Source organism: Mustela lutreola, chromosome 2, assembly GCF_030435805.1.
Source record: "Mustela lutreola isolate mMusLut2 chromosome 2, mMusLut2.pri, whole genome shotgun sequence".
Classification (NCBI taxonomy): domain Eukaryota; kingdom Metazoa; phylum Chordata; class Mammalia; order Carnivora; family Mustelidae; genus Mustela; species Mustela lutreola.
In genome coordinates, this window is record NC_081291.1 from 171,933,584 (window position 1) to 171,952,454 (window position 18,871).

An 18,871-nucleotide genomic window follows, 5' to 3' on the forward strand; every position below is an offset into this window, starting at 1 on the left:
ACACGACTGATTTTACTCTGAAACTCTGCTTTTTCCTGTGCCTCTAACATTTAAGGTTCAATCTTTCAGACTAATATGATCTAAGAATTACGTGTTTATTGGCTTTATTTTAAAATAGAACTTCTTATGTAAGATTTAGGTATTACTCTTTTGAGATATTCAACACATAATTCTGCCTTCCTGCATTTGTATCCACAGTTGACTATTGCCATTATGTTAATTTGAAATTCACATTTACTCACAGAAGGAGTATTACCTCAAAAAACAGAAACAACAACAAAAAGCTAGAAGTAATTAGCCAAGTCCAAAGTAGGTTACACTTACATATTTCCATTTGCCAAACATGAGATTCTGAGGTACATCGAGTCGGCAAGGCATGATAATAGTATCTCCATATGCTGAGTTTACAGTATACCATCCAAGGCCTTTAGAAAAAAGAAAAAAGAAAGAGAAGATGTTAAATGTTTTCTTGAACTAACTAAGCAAATAACTTCAGGATGTGCATCTTAATGAAGATTTCCTATTATAATTTTATCTTAAATGACTATAAAAAGTATGAAGCTAGAACGTATCTCCTATTTAAATATCAACAACTCTTATTTAGCTATTAAACCTTTGACTGTCACACATTTCAAGTTTACAGACCCTCTATTTTACCAGTGAAGAGAAAACTGTGTGTTGCAAAGGAACATAGTGGAATGTGAAAGTATATTTTTTTCGTAAGTATATATGCCATAGGAAAAAAAATGTATGTTACATTTCAGAGACAAGTGGGACTACACAAGGATTAACATGTTTAAAATTCTCAAAATGAGTTTTAAATATATTTTTCATTTGAAAATATTGTCAAATTTATCTTCTGGAAAAATTTTTTAAAACTACTAAAAATTAAACTAATACATGTAAGACCACAACCAAATTTTAGGTATAAGTAGGAAAATGGCTTACTTTATACTAGCAATGTTTAATATATTAGTTTTAACTTTAATTATGCATAGAATATTAACAAGACAGGAATCTAAAGTATAAGAATTCTTTGTAAGGTGTTTATCAAGTGGTTATCTTGAATTCTGGGTAGACAATCTAACTTAAACCATAATTTGCTACTAAGGTACAGAAAAGTTCCTGGTCTTATTTCATTCTTTACTGAGAAAAAATGTAGATTACAAAAAAATTAAAATGTCATAACCCCACAACTTTTGCATATGTATGCAACATACTATTCAAACCTGTAGACATTCATGAAGTTTAAAAAAACTCAGGCATTTAACTTGACAAGAGTACTTAGGAAATATTTCAGATTTTTTAACCTTATTTTGCTCAAACTGGTTTTTAAGATTAAATATGTTTACAATTAAATATCTATTAAGAAATGTCATCACTGGATAGAGTGTGAACGAGCTAACTTAATTTGAAACTGTAGTGGGGGGGGGGGGCGGGGAGAAAGATATTTTATCCACCAGGTGGTGCTGAAGTGCAAAGCTAAGGCCATTTGAAACACAAATACCATTTTATGACTTTCTGAGAAAACAAGACAGTGGACACTTTGACTGTTACCCATCAATCACAATGCATAGGAAAATTTCATATAGGGATAAAAATCATTACCTTTGGTAAAGAACAAAAAGGTAATAAAATTCCTTTTTTAAAATCCTGTCAACTGAAGAAGGTACTTCCTTTAAAGCAATTTTGCCACAGTGAACAAAATCATTACAAGAAACACAAACTTCATGTAAATATGCCTCAGAACAATTAGTTTCCAGCATTTTTACATTGTTAAAATAAAGAATACAAAGTGTAAGCCATGATAATGTGCTTTTCACTGGCTATTGAAGACAAGTAGTTTTCCAGAACTGTTTATCATATGTTCAGTATTATAATAAAAATTACCTCAATAGCTTTTAAATTGTTTAGTGTTTCCCAAACTGTAACTTTAATTCCTTTTACCTTCAAACCACTGCAGCACATAGACTATAAATAAAGACATGGTCTCTTCAGCCTTGTTAAAATACAAATTGTGAGGGTTTAGATATGTGGTTGCAGATATGCAAACTAATGAGAATTAAAAGTTACTTTATTTCTCAATATAGTACCTGTTTTCTATAATGCTTTGTATGCTAAATGTGGAACTTTTAACATGTATTTTAAGATCCGTTGATGCACTGCACTGGCATAGGTATGCCAACCCAAGAAAACAATTTTGTAATTTAATGTTTTTTCACCAGTATGTGCCAACTCACTTGAATATATAACAACTCTAAGATGATCCAGACCTATAATTTAAATTATGGCAGGACGCACCCCTCTAATTATCTCCTATCACTTGTAAAAGCACACCTTCTTTTGACAATCGGTGGTACTCCCATGGTTGGTCAAGGAGTGAAAAAAAACAGTTCACACTCTAGAGCTTAGGTTCCAAGGAGGTGAATCCTTTGCTAGGTACACAGGGAAAACAAGAAAATTCTTTATGCAAAAAATGTAATTCTTTGCTATTTCTTACTGACCCTTTTCCTTTTCTCTTCCTTACAGAACTTTAATGTGCTATATGGATACCAAATTTTGTAACAGATTTTAAAGATACAGGAATTTCAAGTACATCGTGTATTATTAGCATACTGAAGTACAACTACAACAATGAAGGGACCATATATTCTTATCTTTGTATCCCCAGGAACAATGCTTGGCATCAAACAGGCATGATATTGGATTTCTCACTTGAATGTTCTGAAATCCTTTCCATTTTGATTATTAAATTAACATCTTTGAAAATCAGGGAGGAGTTGGTACCATTGGAACCTCGGGAATTCTTTTTTTTTTTTTCTTTTTTAAAAGATTTTATTTATTTATCTGACAGACAGAGATCACAAATAGGCAGAGAGGCAGGAAGCGGGGGAGGGGGGGGTTGGTGGTGGTAAGCATTCTCCCTCCTCCCACCGAGGAGGGAGCCTGATGCCAGGCTCGATCCCAGAGCCCTGGGATCATGACACGAGCCGAACAAAGGCAGAGGCTTTAACCCACTGAGCCACCTAGGCACCCCAGAACTTTGGGAATTCTTATTCCTACCACATACTCTAATAAAGGCTGTCCTAGATTGCCTCTGATACCAGAGAACATGGATTTACGCTTGCAGGGCACTCGTTTCTGAAGAGAAACAAACACAAAGCAAACACCTTGTAAGAGATCATGGAGTATTTCTCTCTACCGAACTTTATTATTAATTTCAGGAGAAATTAAGGATTATCTGTGCTCTGTGGTTTACGAATGATCATGTGAAATGCCTTCTTTTTTTCTTACGGTGATGACCACAAAGCAAAGGGTTGTTTTGCAAAGTATTTGAGAATTCATGAGTTGGGTCTTTTAATGACATCTTGAGATCCCAAATTAGCCAGAACAGGACTCTGCATAAGAAACCTAAGGGAAATAAGACATGTGACAAGCCTAAGGGCAGCAGCTAAAAGGCCAATGGTTATAGACAGAAGCCCTGGTCTCTAGTCTTAGGGCACAGAGGATGATAATCAGTTGGACTCCTAGGAGTCAAAGATATGAAATTTCCGAAATAACTGTCAAGTTTGCTATAGTCATCAACGTTCCTCTCTTCTAAGTGTATACCAACTCCCACTTTCATCTGGGAGAAAGACCAAAGGCTTGAATCTGTGGTACAGCTAACATCCCTAACCCTGCAGAGATAAAATAGCTACATAACCACTGTGATTTGGTGATGAATTAGCATCCTGATTCCTATAGATGTCTCAGTCTTTGAGATGAAGTGCCAGTGAGACCCAAAGTACCTGTCAACACAAATGGTTCTGTTTACACTTTTCACAGAAGCAAAAGATTCTATCTTGGATTTGCCAAGTCTGAATTGAATTTAACTCACTAAAATTCCCCTGCAATTTTCTCCCTGCAATATTAGTTGGTTAAATTATTCATGTTTTTGTAGACTAGAGATTATTGGACACTATTACAAATATAGAATGATCACGATGTCTTTCCTCAAAGCTAAATATAAAATATAAAAGGAATGAGTGTGGGCACAAGTGTGTGCATTTCTATATTGTACATGTTATATCTTTGTGTATATGTATGTATCATAAGATATTTTAAACTGAGCTAAAAACCTTCTGTATTAAGTATGTTCTATAAATGTAAGGTATTATTATGAATTATTAATATTGCTGTTGCCATCAAAATGTCCCAACATAAAATAAAATGCAAAAATGTGTTACAGTCAAGAAGCAGTATGTAATTATTTAAGAAGTTTTTTAAGGAAGAGTTAATAACTACAGATAAAGAATAATAGAACTAAGAAGGTTATATAGGAGAATTCAATAAAAAACACAATGGGAAAAGCACAGCATAAGAAAAATCTCCGGGGCACCTGGGTGGCTCAGTTGGTTAAGCAACCGCCTTTGGCTCAGGTCATGGTCCCGGAATCCCGGGATTGAGTCCTGCATCAGGCTCCCAGCTCCACGGGGAGTCTGCTTCTCCCTCTGACCTTCTCGCCTCTCATGCTCTCTCTCTGTCTCTCAAATAAATAAATAAAAAAAAATATTTTAAGAAAAATCTCCAAGCCCAATAATTCTGACATATCAAATCTCAGATAAGTGATCATAAATACAACATAGCTTTGTTATGCATTTTGTACAGCAAATAATTTAAGGAGGCACTGAAACAGACTCTGGTATAATTTTTGAAATTAGGTGAACACAGTTCATTTCTAACTGAACTAATAAAAATGTAATTATTGTGCCCATATTGGTGAGGTATACTTTTTCTGTATAAACTAATTCTTAAAGACTATCAAGTTCAGAGTAATCATTCCCTTTGCATTGCTGATATACAGACATTTTGAATGGAGGTATCTTAAAATTCAGAACCTGCCACTACATTTCAAGCAGAACAGTAAATAATATAGAAAAGAGGAGGAGAATTATAGAGTCTATTTTCACATGCTGTAGCTTAGCCTGGTTAATTATTTTTTATTGCACTAACACTTCAATATCATCCTCATCCTTCAAAGCATTGGTCTAAGCTCTGCAGCTCTGTTAGGTGACATAGAAGCGTTATTCACAATCACAACTGGCACAGAACTTAGGACATAAGAACTAAATTACAGTTCTACAGAAATTTTGGAGAAATTTATTTGTGCAGAGGAATTGCTGGGGAGGAAGCAAGTAGAATTGAGAAAGCTATCCTTAGAAATGACTTTCATATTTATTTGACTGATTTTGACAGGTAAACATGCTAGTGTCCCTATGAGCTTTTTTCTTTTTAATGAATTAAGACATACAGAATTCTAATTAAACATATAAATATTTTGTAACATCAGTTCATAGCTGTGTTTCTCAACCTCATCACTAATGACATTCGTAGTGCCCTACTCCCAGCTATGGCAATGAAAAGTTACTAGACAGGACAAATGTCCCCTGGAAGGCAAAACTGCCCACCAAACTTCCATCTAGTTGAAACTGCTAGTTTAGATCTTCAACTACTGGTTTTCTGTATTCAATAAAATTGGCTTCTGTTGATCATTGTTGTAAAGTAGAATCTCAGTATAGGACTAAATAATCACTGAATATGAACAGAGGGATGGAGGCAGAAGTGGCACATAATAACACTTAGCTATTATCAACTTTGTTTTCCTCACAGAAACACATTATATTCAACTATGATAGGGAGATTGATTCCTGACTCTGGGGATTTGAGATCCAATCTCTTCACAGAGATTACAAAAAAATATTCTATTTTAGCAAATCTACTTCATGTATCATGATCAAGCACAAATTATACATACTATATATATTTTCTAAGCTATATGTACTATATGTATTTTATTTAATGTGATAAAATATCTATCGATAAAGGGTGAACTAGATACCTTTTTTTAAGATTTTATTTATTTATTTGACAGACAGAGATCACAAGTAGGCAGAGAGGCAGGCAGAGAGAGAAGAGGAAGCAGGCTCCCTGCTGAGCAGAGAGCCTGATGCGGGGCTCGATCCCAGGACGCTAAGATCATGACCTGAGCGGAAGGCAGAGGCTTTAACCCACTCAGCCACCCAGGCACCCCAAACTAGATACCTTTAAAGTGTCTTTCAAACCTGTGACTTTATGACTCAATGAGGCAAATGTACTTCATAATTCCTCCTATCATAAATAAGAATTTACGATTTTTGTGAAGGTTATGTGGTACATAACAAGTAAGAAGTGAGACTGAGGGAGGCTGAGAGAGACAGATACAGGGCTTATAATTCCCAAGTAGGGGCACCTAGGTGGCTCAGTGGGTTAAGCCTCTGTCTTTGGCTCAGGTCATGATCTTAGGGTCCTGGGATCGAGCCCCGCATCAGGCTCTCTGCTCAGCAGGGAGCCTGCTCCCCCCTCCACCTCTGCCTGCCTCTCTGCCTACTTATGATCTCCCTGTCAAATAAATAAATAAAATCTTTAAAAAAAAAATAATTCCCAAGTAATTTAGAATTGACGGCGACAGGCTAAGACATCTGATGGAATATGTTATTTGGGGAAGTAGACAAAAGTGTTTTCCTACCCTGCTTTTCAATTTCTCTTCAACAAATGGGTACTTGGGGACCGAGCTGGGTTTTTGCTGGACCTGCAATAGGAAGACGTTTACTCAAAATTTGCTTTCTGGGTGGTCTTTTACTTTTGCCACATGCCACGATGTAGGTGTAACTATGTAATGCCTATAGACAAGAAAAACGGTGATTCTTTCTTTCTCTTTCTTCCTGTGGTTCCTCCAATTCTATACATGGATTATAACCATAAATTGTTAGGCCACTGTGGAGTAACATTTAGAGGAGAAAGGGCCATCTTACTAAATTATAAAATACTTCTAATACCCAGGAATATATATTTTTTTAATATTTGTGGGTTTTTTTAAAATTTTATTAACATATAATGTATTATTTGCTTCAGGTTTGTGAATCATCAGTCTTACACAATTCACAACACTCACCATACCCTCCCCAGTGTCCATAACCCAGCCACCCTATCCCTCACTTGCCCAAGATTATGTTTTAACATATGTGCTCTTTACTTCCAAGTCTGGTATATTATAATGCTTGAAATATCTATCTTTTTAGGAAACTAGAGGTCAATATAATGACTTATGTCCTAGAAAAGAGTTCTATAAAAACAGTAAAATTTTAAAAATACAGTATTGGTATTTGCATGTCTGTACTGAAAACTGTCTTCTCATTTTACCATTGCCTGATACTTCATCACACTAGAAGCCTGGAATAATATATGAGGCTGGATAAGTCACTGTTTTTCCTGATTAACTCAGGCTTTGCCCCATCTCTGCCTCATTTTTGTCATTGTTCCTTGGGCCTTGGTTGAATCCATCCATATCCTTTAAGGCCTATCTCAATGATCACCTATTTATACATACAATCATTCATCAAAGTATTTATTGAATACCTACTAGAGGCAAAACGTTAGATGTTCTTTATGGGAGGAAAATATATATATATATAAAATACCAAGATATATACTATCTATACTACCAAGATCTATTCCTTGAGGAACATGAGCTGCTGTAAACTAAGTGCTGTGGGAATGAGAGAAGGAATCCCTGCAATGAGCTCGAGCATATCGGTGAAGGCAGGTAGTTTCATCTGACCTGAACACTGAATGAACCTTTTTTAGATAAGAACTACTTCACTAGGAAACCTGGGTGGCTCAATCAGTTGTGTCTACCTTCAGCTCAGGTCATGATCCCAGGGTCCTGGAATTAGGTCCTACATCGGGCTCCCTCCTTGGCAGAGACTGGGCTTCTCTCTCTCCCTCTGCTGTTCTCCCTGCTTGTGTGCACTCGCTCTCTTTCTCTCTCCCTCTCTGTGTCAAAGAAAGAAATAAAATCTTTTTAAAGAGAAAAAAAAAAAAAAAAGAACTATTTCACCAGCACGTCCTAGCGAGGGACCATGTAGAGGCACCGAATGGCATTTGGCTTTCTCTCCTATAGCAAGCTTCCTTTTTTTTTATTACAGTAATTTCTACATAGTAGATCTTTGATCTTCATAAGGAACATGTCCTGACTGGCAGTTTTCTCAAATTCATAGAGGCACATAAGATTGCCCTAATAAAATGCAAGAAACTATTAGATCTACTTTCTCTTCACTTTCATCACCAGCACTAACATTTGGATTCCTCTTGGGGCCACTTTATTATAAGCAAAAAGTTTAATTAAAAATGACTTAAAAGCGGGGCACCTGGGTGGCTCAGTGGGTTAAGCCTCTGCCTTTGGCTCAGGTCATGATCTCAGGGTCCTTGGATCTGCCCCCGCATCAGCCTCTCCTCAGTGGGGAACCTGGTTCCCTACCCCACACCCCTGCTTGCCTACTTGTGATCTCTCTCTCTCTCTCTCCCGCTGTCAAATAAATAAATAAATAATCTTTTAAAAAACTAATTTAAAAGCCAGTAGAAGTGATTTATGTTGTGAACCTTTATTTTTGTTTTCTGAGAAATACTTCATGAATTTTCAATGGGTAAATGTAAAGATTCTACTGTGCTTATTAGAATTTAACTTGGGTTCCACAAATGAATGTTAGGGCATGGATGACAACTCTACAGTTACTTTAAAAGTCCACAAACTGTGGGATATGAAAACATTTGTTTTTATAGAAAGAGAATTTAAAGCTTTCATCAGATGGTCAAAAGTAAACTTAAATAAAAGATAAACTATTTAAGGGCACCTGGGTGGCTCAGTGGGTTAAGTGTTTGCCTTTGGTTCAGGTCATGATTCTGGGGTCCTGGCATGAGTCAGGCTTCTCGCTCTCCCTCTACCCCTCCCCCTACTCATGCACTTGCTCAGGCACTCTCTCTCCCCTGCCAAAAAAAAAAAAAAAAAACCTTTTTAAAAAAATAAAATAAAATGCTTAAGGCTTATTCTAAATTGAAAAGAATCTGTAGAAGCCCAATTTGATGGTATCTGTAAAATTAAAAATGCTAATACCCTTTGATCCAGTAATTCTACTGCTGAGAATCTATTCTATAAAAGTTTTTGTACAAATGCACAAATGTATACAAAGTTAATACAGCATTACTTTGAGTATTAAAAAAACTGGAGGGACTTAAATGTTTGCTAATACAGAAGCAATAAAGTATATATCCATACAGTGCTCTCCTTGACCCACTGAACACAAGTGGGATCCAAACACACTATTCTTCTCTCTATATATTTCAGTATTTATAATTTTTATCATTCATTCATTCATTGACTATGGAGTACCTTCTCTGTGCCAAGCACTGTTCTAGGATGGGAGACCAGCAATGTGCAAAAACTAAAGAAAATAAAAAACTGTTCTCCTAGTGTAAGTTCTAAACATATATATGTATTTATTCATGCATTTAAAAGCTTCATTTCTTTTTGAAAAAAGGAGAAATTACCAGCTTACTTCCTCCACTATGCTGCAACATAGCTGAAGGAAAAGCCTACATTTTTCTCATTTTGAAACTTGTTGCAGCATCATGAACATCACTGGAGTTCAATAATAATGGGTAAAATAAAGCTCTACTGTACTACATCGAAAGGAACTCGATAAGATCATATTCTTAAAGCCCATATTCTTTTCTCTGCATTTAACATTCCAGAAAACCACATACTTTTCCTTTAAAATTCCAGGGAATCCATTGATGTGGAAGTGAGGGGTTTTGTAGTGTTTTGAAATCAGTATCTTAAAATTGCCCCCCCCCAATGCTATTTTTACTTTAAAAACTTTTTAATGGACTATAACATACATGCAAACCAGTGTACAGATCTAGATTTACATTTGAAATGTGACTAAAAGCACCAGGATTTAGGGTTTCTTTGGCAACTCTTCTCACGCTCTGTCTCTGAGGGTAAAACTGGGATTTCCACACATCTGTCCCACAAAGAACCCTCTGTTTTACCAAGTCATCATTCCCCAGTGATGAGCTTTCCATGAGCCTATGGGGTCTACGCCAAAATGTTGAAACATTGGTCCCTTCGTGGGGACAAAATGAAATAAAAACACTTCCTGCTCTGAATGTGTGTGATGGGGGGAGGGTTTGAAACTGAAATTTTTAATTTTATATATGAAAAGAACAATGTTCTGTATTTTATTCTTATACCACATAGTTTACTCATTATAAAAATTAAAGCATCTGTATAATGAATTATTTATGTTAGTTGAAGTTCACAAAATTGACTATTCTTTCCTTTCATACTTCCCCAAATTACCTAGGACATGAGGTTTTGTCTTTAAGATGCTTATAAAAGGACAATCCTCCACTCATACAAATTAGTCAAGACAATGAAAAAAACTGGTAACATTTTCTTTTCCTTTGGCTCCCCTCCTCCAATTCAATTTCCCTTATTAGTTCCTGCATTGCCTGTGTCCATCTTTTGAGGACATCATTTGGGAATTAGCTTAACTAAAGGGGTGATGGAAGAAACCAATATTTGAACACTCCTCCAGGTTAAAATAATGCAAAGGAAAGATGAATACATTTATGCTCCATTGCTCTGAACATTTTCTCAGCATGAAATTCCAGGTTTAACGAATTCAGAATATCAGTTCTATTTGAATGGTAAAAAGTAACATTTTTCTGTGCATTTTGTCATATAAGTTGTATTGAAATTGTGAATACAATTCAATTATTTTAACAAGAACAATAGCTGTACTGTATTCATGAAAACACTATCAATAGAAAAACACTATCAACAGGAAAACAGGCACTACGCTTCACAAAAGACCTTAATTGCATCATCTGAAGTAATGGAAACTTTTGGAATTTAGACTAGAGTCTGTCTTCAGAGAGAGTTCATAATTATTGTGACAGAATAAATTTGTTTTCTGCAAATAATTTAATGCCATGACAACAAAAAATCTCTTGATTTGAGAAAAAAAAAGCTGTCCTTGATAACACTTCCAAACCCCCAAACAACAAATTCCTAATAGCTTTAATATTCCTCAAATGCCTTAGAAAAAAATGTATCAGAAAGACTTTTAATCAATAAGATCATCATTGTTTTCACAGACAGCTTCTGTTAATAACAGCAGTGTTAATTGCATTTCTTTAGCATTTCAATTAATATTCAACAGTGTTGGATAATTTTATTTTATAATTGAGGTGCTAAATAAACCAGGGATAGCAAACAAATTGTTAGGGCTACTGAATGAGCAGAGTAGGTGACTTCTGCTTTTTGGTTTTGACTGGCTGAGTGACCTAGTCCAATATGGTTGCTACTGGTGTACTCCACATCAAGTCTCTAACTGGGTATCAAAAGATATTTACATAGGTTTAAATAGGTTTTTGCTCTTTTCTTCACATGAATCCCAATTAGCACTGTCTATGTCTCCTGAGGAAATATATTTGTACAATCAAACATGGTAAGTAATAAGGTTAAAAAGCTATTTAATAGGTTTTCCCACAGATTTGGTACAGATTGCTGGTTGATTTCCGAGGTTTAGATTTGTGTAAATTTCATGCTTTTAATTGAGATCTCCCCAGAGGGGCTGTAATATAACATAAGGTCATAGGGGAAAAAAATGATGGCTTTTATGGCATGGTTCCCTTTTTTAAAGAATTAAATTGTGTAAGACTGATGAATCACAGTGCTGTACCCCTGAAACAAATAATACATTATATGTTAATTAAAAGAGAAAGGAATTAAACTCTTTACTGGAAGATCTAGTCTTCCAGTTTTGAGAAGGAAGGAGAAATAGAAACATTTGTTCAAGGTAATTTTTAAAAGAAATTAAAGCCACAGGAAAGATGAAATTTTAAAATAAAACAAATAGCTGCATATGCTTAGAAAATCAGCAGAATCTGTTCTTTGAAACTGAAATCATTTTCCAGCTTTGCTAGATCTTATGTCACCTTAAGGACCAAGTAAGCGCACAAAACAACACCCATTATAGCTTGCCAACGGTGAAAGCTCAATGAAATAACTCTGGAATGCATAAACTTAGACAATCCTGTCTTCTATTAATATTAACAATAACTTTTCATATATTCCATTTTCCCTGACAGTCATTATTCTTAATTGATGAGTGGGAGGAAAAGTGGGAAAGAGAACAAGATAATTTAGGAAGGCAATGGGTAGAGATGAAAAATATAGGAAGCTGTATTGAAAAGTAGTTTTATCATTTCTAATGGTGTCAGATGGAGGCATGCTTTAAATATCTTATAAAATCTGGACCTGAAGTTGCCTCCAGCTTTGAAACTTTCCTTTACTCGCAAAGATTTTAACTCACTGAATGCTTTGCCTTGGAGAACCAGAGGCTTACTGTGATTTTTAAAATGTGCCCACACTTAGGCTGTGATTTAGGAAACGGTAAAATGACCCCCAGAAGAATTACTGGAAGACTACCTAACATGGACAAAATAATCCCCCCAAAACAAGACAAGACAAAACCTAGATCAGAAAAACAAGTTCTTACAACAGAAAAAATGGCTCTTCTGTAGACTGAAAAGGTGTCTGCATTCAGCAGCTCTTCTGTGGTTGTTAAAGTTTGCATCATGGCTCACCTGCTCCTGTTTCAGCTTCACATTCTTATTTAAGCGTCAACAACTAAGTAAGTGCTTCCTCTTTATATCCAAGGGAAACCATGAAGTGTGATGGACATGAAAACGTACCTCACAGACCCCCAGCCACAGTAAGAGTAACTTACGAAAGAACTCAACTGCTGTGCTCCGAGATCCATCACCAATTGTGCTGAGGTCACACTTTCCCTGGGCTGCTGCGGGCTCAAGACTGAGCAGAGGAGGGCTACTAAAGACAGGCAAGGTTCTTGGAGACAAGGGACTCCTCTGAAGGCTAACTACAGCTCAAGGAATTCATTTCCCTGGTGAAACTTCCTTAGACTACACAACAGTGTACAATGTGTCCACCAATCTTCCTTCTGTCTCTCGTTCCCCTAATGTCAGATTCTCATTGCATTCTGACGATTTTCCCCACCCACCAGCTCCTTCCTCGTTTTTTTCTCATTTAGGTGTTTCCCTTGTACAATCCTTACATGTTCAATCTATTTTGATATCTGCTTCTCAAAAGATCCTGGCTAATACATGGGAGAAATTAGGCAGAACATAACTATACTGACTGACCCTCTGACATTAGTAGACTATTGGATTCAAGAAAATTGGGATTTTGGTATGGAGGCAGTTTTTATTTTTTATTTTTTAAAGATTTTATTTTATTTATTTGACAGAGAGAAATCACAAGTAGATGGAGAGGTAGGCAGAGAGAGAGAGAGAGGGAAGCAGGCTCCCTGCCGAGCAGAGAGCCCGATGCGGGACTCGATCCCAGGACCCTGAGATCATGACCTGAGCCGAAGGCAGCGGCTTAACCCACTGAGCCACCCAGGCACCCTGGAGGCAGTTTTTAAAAAGTATACTTGATTTAGTAAGTTAAAAATAAAGTCATGTTAGAGCAATAATATAAATAATAATGGACTTTTAAAAAAATTTGCTTATTTATTTTAGAGAGAGAGGAAGCTTGTGTCAGTAGGGGGAGGGGCTGGGGGAGAGACTCTCCAGCAGACTCCTGCTAAGGGGGGAGCCCAACACAGGGCTCAATCCCCAACCCATGAGATCATAACCTGAGCTGAAACCAAGAGTCAGATGCTTAACCCACTGAGCCACCCAGGTGCCCCAGTAATGGACATTTCAATAATGCTTTGTAGTTTGCAATATTCTTTTTTTTTTTTTAAAGATTTTATTTATTTATTTAACAGAGAGATCACAAGTAGGCAGAGAGGCAGGTAGAGAGAGAGGAAGGGAAGCAGGCTCCCTGCTGAGCAGAGCCTGATGCAAGGCTGATCCCAAGACCCTGAGATCATGACCTGAGCCAAAGGCAGAGGCTTAACCTGCTGAGCCACCAGCACCCTGCAATATTCTTTTATATACATTGTGCACTTCTGCATTTGAGTCTCATAAAAGTTCTTCTGTATGATAAGCAAGTAAATCTGCATCATGAAGAAATATCATGATGCCTCATTTTACTGGTAAGATACTATTCACCCAACAAAGCCAAGAGAGTAAACGAACATGACCAGGCCAGCATACAGTGGAGCCAGAGTTCAAAATTAATTCTCAATTCATGTTCAAGTCTCATGACTACAGATACACAGAAAATGATTATAGGTTTTTATTTCATTTTATACTGTGGCTAATTTGGGAATATTATTTGAAAGGTATTAAAATGTTTTCTATATTTAGACTTAAATATTTAAAAATCTATAGACTGGAGGGACTAGAAAGAAAACAAATGAATATATATGACCATCTCTCTCTCAGTGTGATGTTATGCAGCAGCTGACCATTTGTTGCCAGAAATAAACCGAATTCCGTCCATGATAGCTCACCTAATTCTCAAAATAACATAAAAAAACTGCAAATAATTGAAGTGGTAGACATCTTACAGATAAGGAACCAGAGGTATATTAAGGTCCTTTAGTGTAGGATGAGGCATTCAGCTGACAGGCGGAAGAGCACTTCACATACCCAGAACAGTAATAGATTACCAAGAAAAACTGATTAGATGAACAAAATGAAAAGGTTGGGATTCATGTCAAGTACTTCTAACTTAAAAACCTGCCTTTGCATTAAAAAAAAAAAAAACTTTTCAGAATTATAACTTTTAGGTGAGTTGAAAATTTAAGTTCACAAAATACTTGCACGTGAATGTTTATAGCAACTTTATTCATACTTAATCAATTTTAGAAATAACCCAGATGTCCTTCTGTAGGTGAATGGATAAACCAAACCAACTATGATACAGCCATACAATGGACAATTACTCAGCAACAGACAGAAATGAAGAAATGAGCTATCAAGACATGAAAAGACTCAAACGCACAAAGCTAAGTGAAAGAAGCTAATCTGAAAAGGCTACATTCTGCAGGATTCCAACTCTATGATATGACAGAAAAGACAAAAACTATGAAGATAGCAAAAACATCAGTGGTGGTCAGAGGTTCGAACAGAGGGAGGCAGGGACATGTAGGTGGAGCACAGGGGATTTCCTGGGCTGTAAAATTATTCTGATAATGCTGAATGCAAGTTATTATACATTTGTCAAAACCCATAAAAAGTACAGCACAAAAAGGGAATTCTAATGTAAATTATAGACTTAGAGTTGATATAATAACCTATCAATATTGACTCATCAATTATAGCAATGTACATTAATTACATCCATGCAAAATGTTAATAACTGTTAATAACTAGAAACTAGGGGTTGGAGAGAGTCGAAGGAGTATTTGGAAACTCTACTTTCTGGTCTATAACCCAGAACAGATAAAAACGTACTCTTAAAAAAACTGATGCACATAGTTTCTTTGGTCTATGATATATGCACTCTATATTTAGACTATCTTACCTAATTTCCCTTGCTTATGGTAGAGGGAAGGACATAAAAATCAATGGCAAAGCTTTGCATCCAACAGCAAAGGTGATCTCAGTCTAGGCAGCTGAATCCCTGGGCAGATATCAGCGGGTGCTGACAACACCAAGACCCCTGCTGAACAGAGTGTCCTGGATGGCTGTGTGCAGCCCAGCAACTGCTGTCTTATGATTTTGTTTCCCACATATTCCCAATCCCACTGAGGTGCTAACATATTCGGTTCATCTTTCCATTTAAAAGACACAATGTCTTTGATCATTTGTTCATGGTTACTGCTCAGGGAGATAATGACACTCAAAATTCCCCTAAACTGAATATTATATTACCTCTTTGGCTCTGCTATTTTTAACAGCTTCAAAAGACCATAATGTCATTAAGGTTAAAAAAGGTTCATTGTTCCTATACATTAAAAGATTGCCAGGTTACAGAAACGAGCTCTAAGAGTCTCAGCAAGGCTTTAGTCTACATCTTTGGTTTATGAATCTCATTTGAGTTCTATTAACTGAAAGTACTCCTAAAGCTTTCCCCTTCCGAAGTAGTTAATTAGAAAACAAACAAATAAAGCAAATAAAAAAGACTGAAATATTAAGACTGTGTTACTGTTTGAAAATCCAAGGGTAATTTTCAACTTAGCTTCCCTCTGAAGAGTCCTTTAAGTCCTATTTGCCCTAAGTCTTATTTAGCCACAATTCTGCCTCTCCGTGTACACGAACAGATGATAAAGAACATCTCTGGAATCAACTTCAAAATTCTTTTTTTTTTTTTTAATCATTTCTGAATTGTCAGCAGCCTCAACATACAAATATGATTAATGGTACATGTTCAGTCAGTAAGTATGTATTAAATACCTTCTAGGTAGAAACAATATGGCTTTACAGTTTGTTATTCAGAAATCCACTGATTCTGGGTGCCTCGGTGGGGCAGCTGGGTAAGCATCTGACTCTTGGTCTCGGCTCAGATCATGATCTCAGGGTCATGAGATCGAGCCCCACGCTGGGCTCCATGCTGGGCTCCATGCTGAACGTTTGGTCTGCTTAAGCCTCTCTCTCTCTGCCCCTCCCCAACCCTTTTCTTCTCTCTTTCTCTCTCAAATAAATAAATCTTTAAAAAGAAAGAAAGAAACCGACCAATTCTTCTGATTTTAAAAAACTGGAAGCTACTCTACAAAGGAAATTCCCAATACAACATCTTACCTAACAGTCACTCAAGGAAAACACATATGGTTAATGAAAACAACTGATACACATGTACTTCAGAAAGTTATCATTATGGAATTGTGCTACTCATTCTAAAACTTTTGTAGCTTTAAGACAATTTATGATGATGTATATGGAAAAGCCAGTGCAATCTATTGACAGTGGAAAACTTACGTGCCTGAAGAACAGACTATAGTAAATATGGGTTAAGCATTTATTCAATACTATTGATATAAATGAGAAACTGTAGGGGGAAAAAAGTGTATGCTAAATATCAAGAACCACAGGGTGTGTCTCTTTAATATCAAATAAGTATTTAATTATTGACCTTTGTAAAACATTCCTGAATTTTTTCTTAAATTGTTCCTTACATAATTCCTTGTTTCTATAAACTTTTGAAAATAAAATTTTTCTTAGTCCAAAAGTTTCCATTTCATATTAATTCAAATACACTGGACATATAGAGCTATTGATTAGCTACAATATGCCAGATACTACATCCCTACCAGGCATACAACTATAAATAAGTTACCTATCCCACAAATAGTATAAAATAGTGGTCAAGGCATGGTCTCTGGACTCCAGCTTCATGGGTACAACGCAAGCCCTGGTACTAGGCAGGTAGGTGACTTACAAAGAGTTATTTAACCTATACGTGCTCATGTTTCCCAACTACTAGATGGCAGGCAATTATAGGATCAAGCTCATAGGGGTACTATGAATATTAAATTAATAAAGTGTAATTGCTTAAAAGAATGTTTTTCATTACATTAAGAGCTCCATAAATATCACCTATTATGAAAAGATGGTCAACATCACTATCATTAGGGAAATACAAATCCAAATTATGAGATATCACTTCACACTTCCTACAAAGGCTATTACTAAAAAGTCAAATATAAAGATTAGTGAGGATGTAGAGAAAATGGAATCCTCATACACTGTTGGTGGGAATGTGAATTGGTACAGCCATCATGGAAAATAGTATAGAGGTGCTCAAAAACTGAAAACCAGAATTATCATATGATCCAGATATCCCACTTTTGGTTTTATATCCAAAGGAAAGAAAGTCACTATATCAAGATATCTGCATTGCAGCATTATTCACAGTAGTCAGAATATGCAAACAATCTAAGTGTCCACCGATAAATGAATGGATAAAAAATATATATGTGTATATATATATATATACACACACACACACAATAGAATGTGATTCAACCTTTAAAAGGAAGGAAATCCTGCAATTTGTGACAACATGGATGCACCTAGACATTTCACTAAGTAAAATAAGTCAGCACAGAAAGAAAAATTATGCATGATGTCACTTGGATGTGGAATCTAAAAAAAGCAAAAGCAAAAAATGTTGAACTTATAGAAACAAAGAGTAAAATGGTGGTTGCTAGGGTTTCAGATGGGGGAAGCAGAGATGGTGTCAAAGGGTACAAACTTCCAGTTGTAAGATAAATTAACTTTTGAAGCTTAATACATAGTATGGTCACTATAATTAGTAATTATGTATTGTATACTGGAAATTTGCTAAGAGAATAGATCTGAAGTTTCTCATGCCCCTCCCCACACACACAGGGTAACTATGTAGGGTGATGGATATGTTAATTAGATTCAGTGCAATGTATATGTGTATTAAAACATCACATTGTACACCTTCTATATATATACAATTTTTATCTGTCAATAATACCCAATAAAGCTCAAAAAGGTTAACTATTATATTTCTTTGGCTTTTATTTAGTGGAATAAAAGAGATTATGTGCTAAACATAGAAGAAGAGGAGACACTGTTGAATAAGTTGGAGAAGGCTTTACCCAGAAAGGACATTTATATTGATCTTTACAGAGCAGGATTTCTTCAGGTGAAAAGAAGAATGAAGGAACTCCTGCAAAAAAAAGATTGAGAGCAAAAGGCATGATCTCATCTGGCCAGCATGGCTGAGGTTTAGGACATGTGACACTGAAGGAAATCCTTCAGTGGAAAGGGAGCTGTGCAGGTGAAACTTTAAAAGCCCTTAAACAGGAGCTTAAAGACTTTGGACTGTATCCTGTAAGAAATACAGAGGCAATAAATGGTTTTTGGTTTTGGTTTGATTTAAATAAAGATGGCAGGGAAGTGGTCAGATCCTTGCTATTGGAAATTTTTAGCAGTGGTGTGGAGGATAACCAGCCAGCAAAGGTACTTGGGAAAGGTAACCCTTCTAGAAGGTTAAAATGTTTAGGTTATGTAATCATAGTTAAGTAGAGCAGGAGGGACATGAAGAAACAGCATGGGAAAG

The 18,871-nt window shown here is 36.1% G+C and overlaps 1 protein-coding gene across 7 annotated transcripts in view; it reads right to left on the reverse strand.

Moving 5' to 3' along the window:
* ALCAM (activated leukocyte cell adhesion molecule) overlaps positions 1 to 18,871 on the reverse strand; it is a 211,844-nt gene that overhangs the window by 57,884 nt on the left and 135,089 nt on the right. For 6 of the 7 annotated variants that reach the window (XM_059164259.1, XM_059164260.1, XM_059164257.1 and 3 more), the window contains one exon: positions 325 to 425. In XM_059164259.1, the coding sequence (XP_059020242.1) occupies positions 325 to 425 (101 nt within the window). Of the gene's footprint in view, positions 1 to 324; positions 426 to 12,653; positions 12,675 to 18,871 lie in introns of those variants that run through there. The other variant, XM_059164264.1, reaches the window with a different exon arrangement.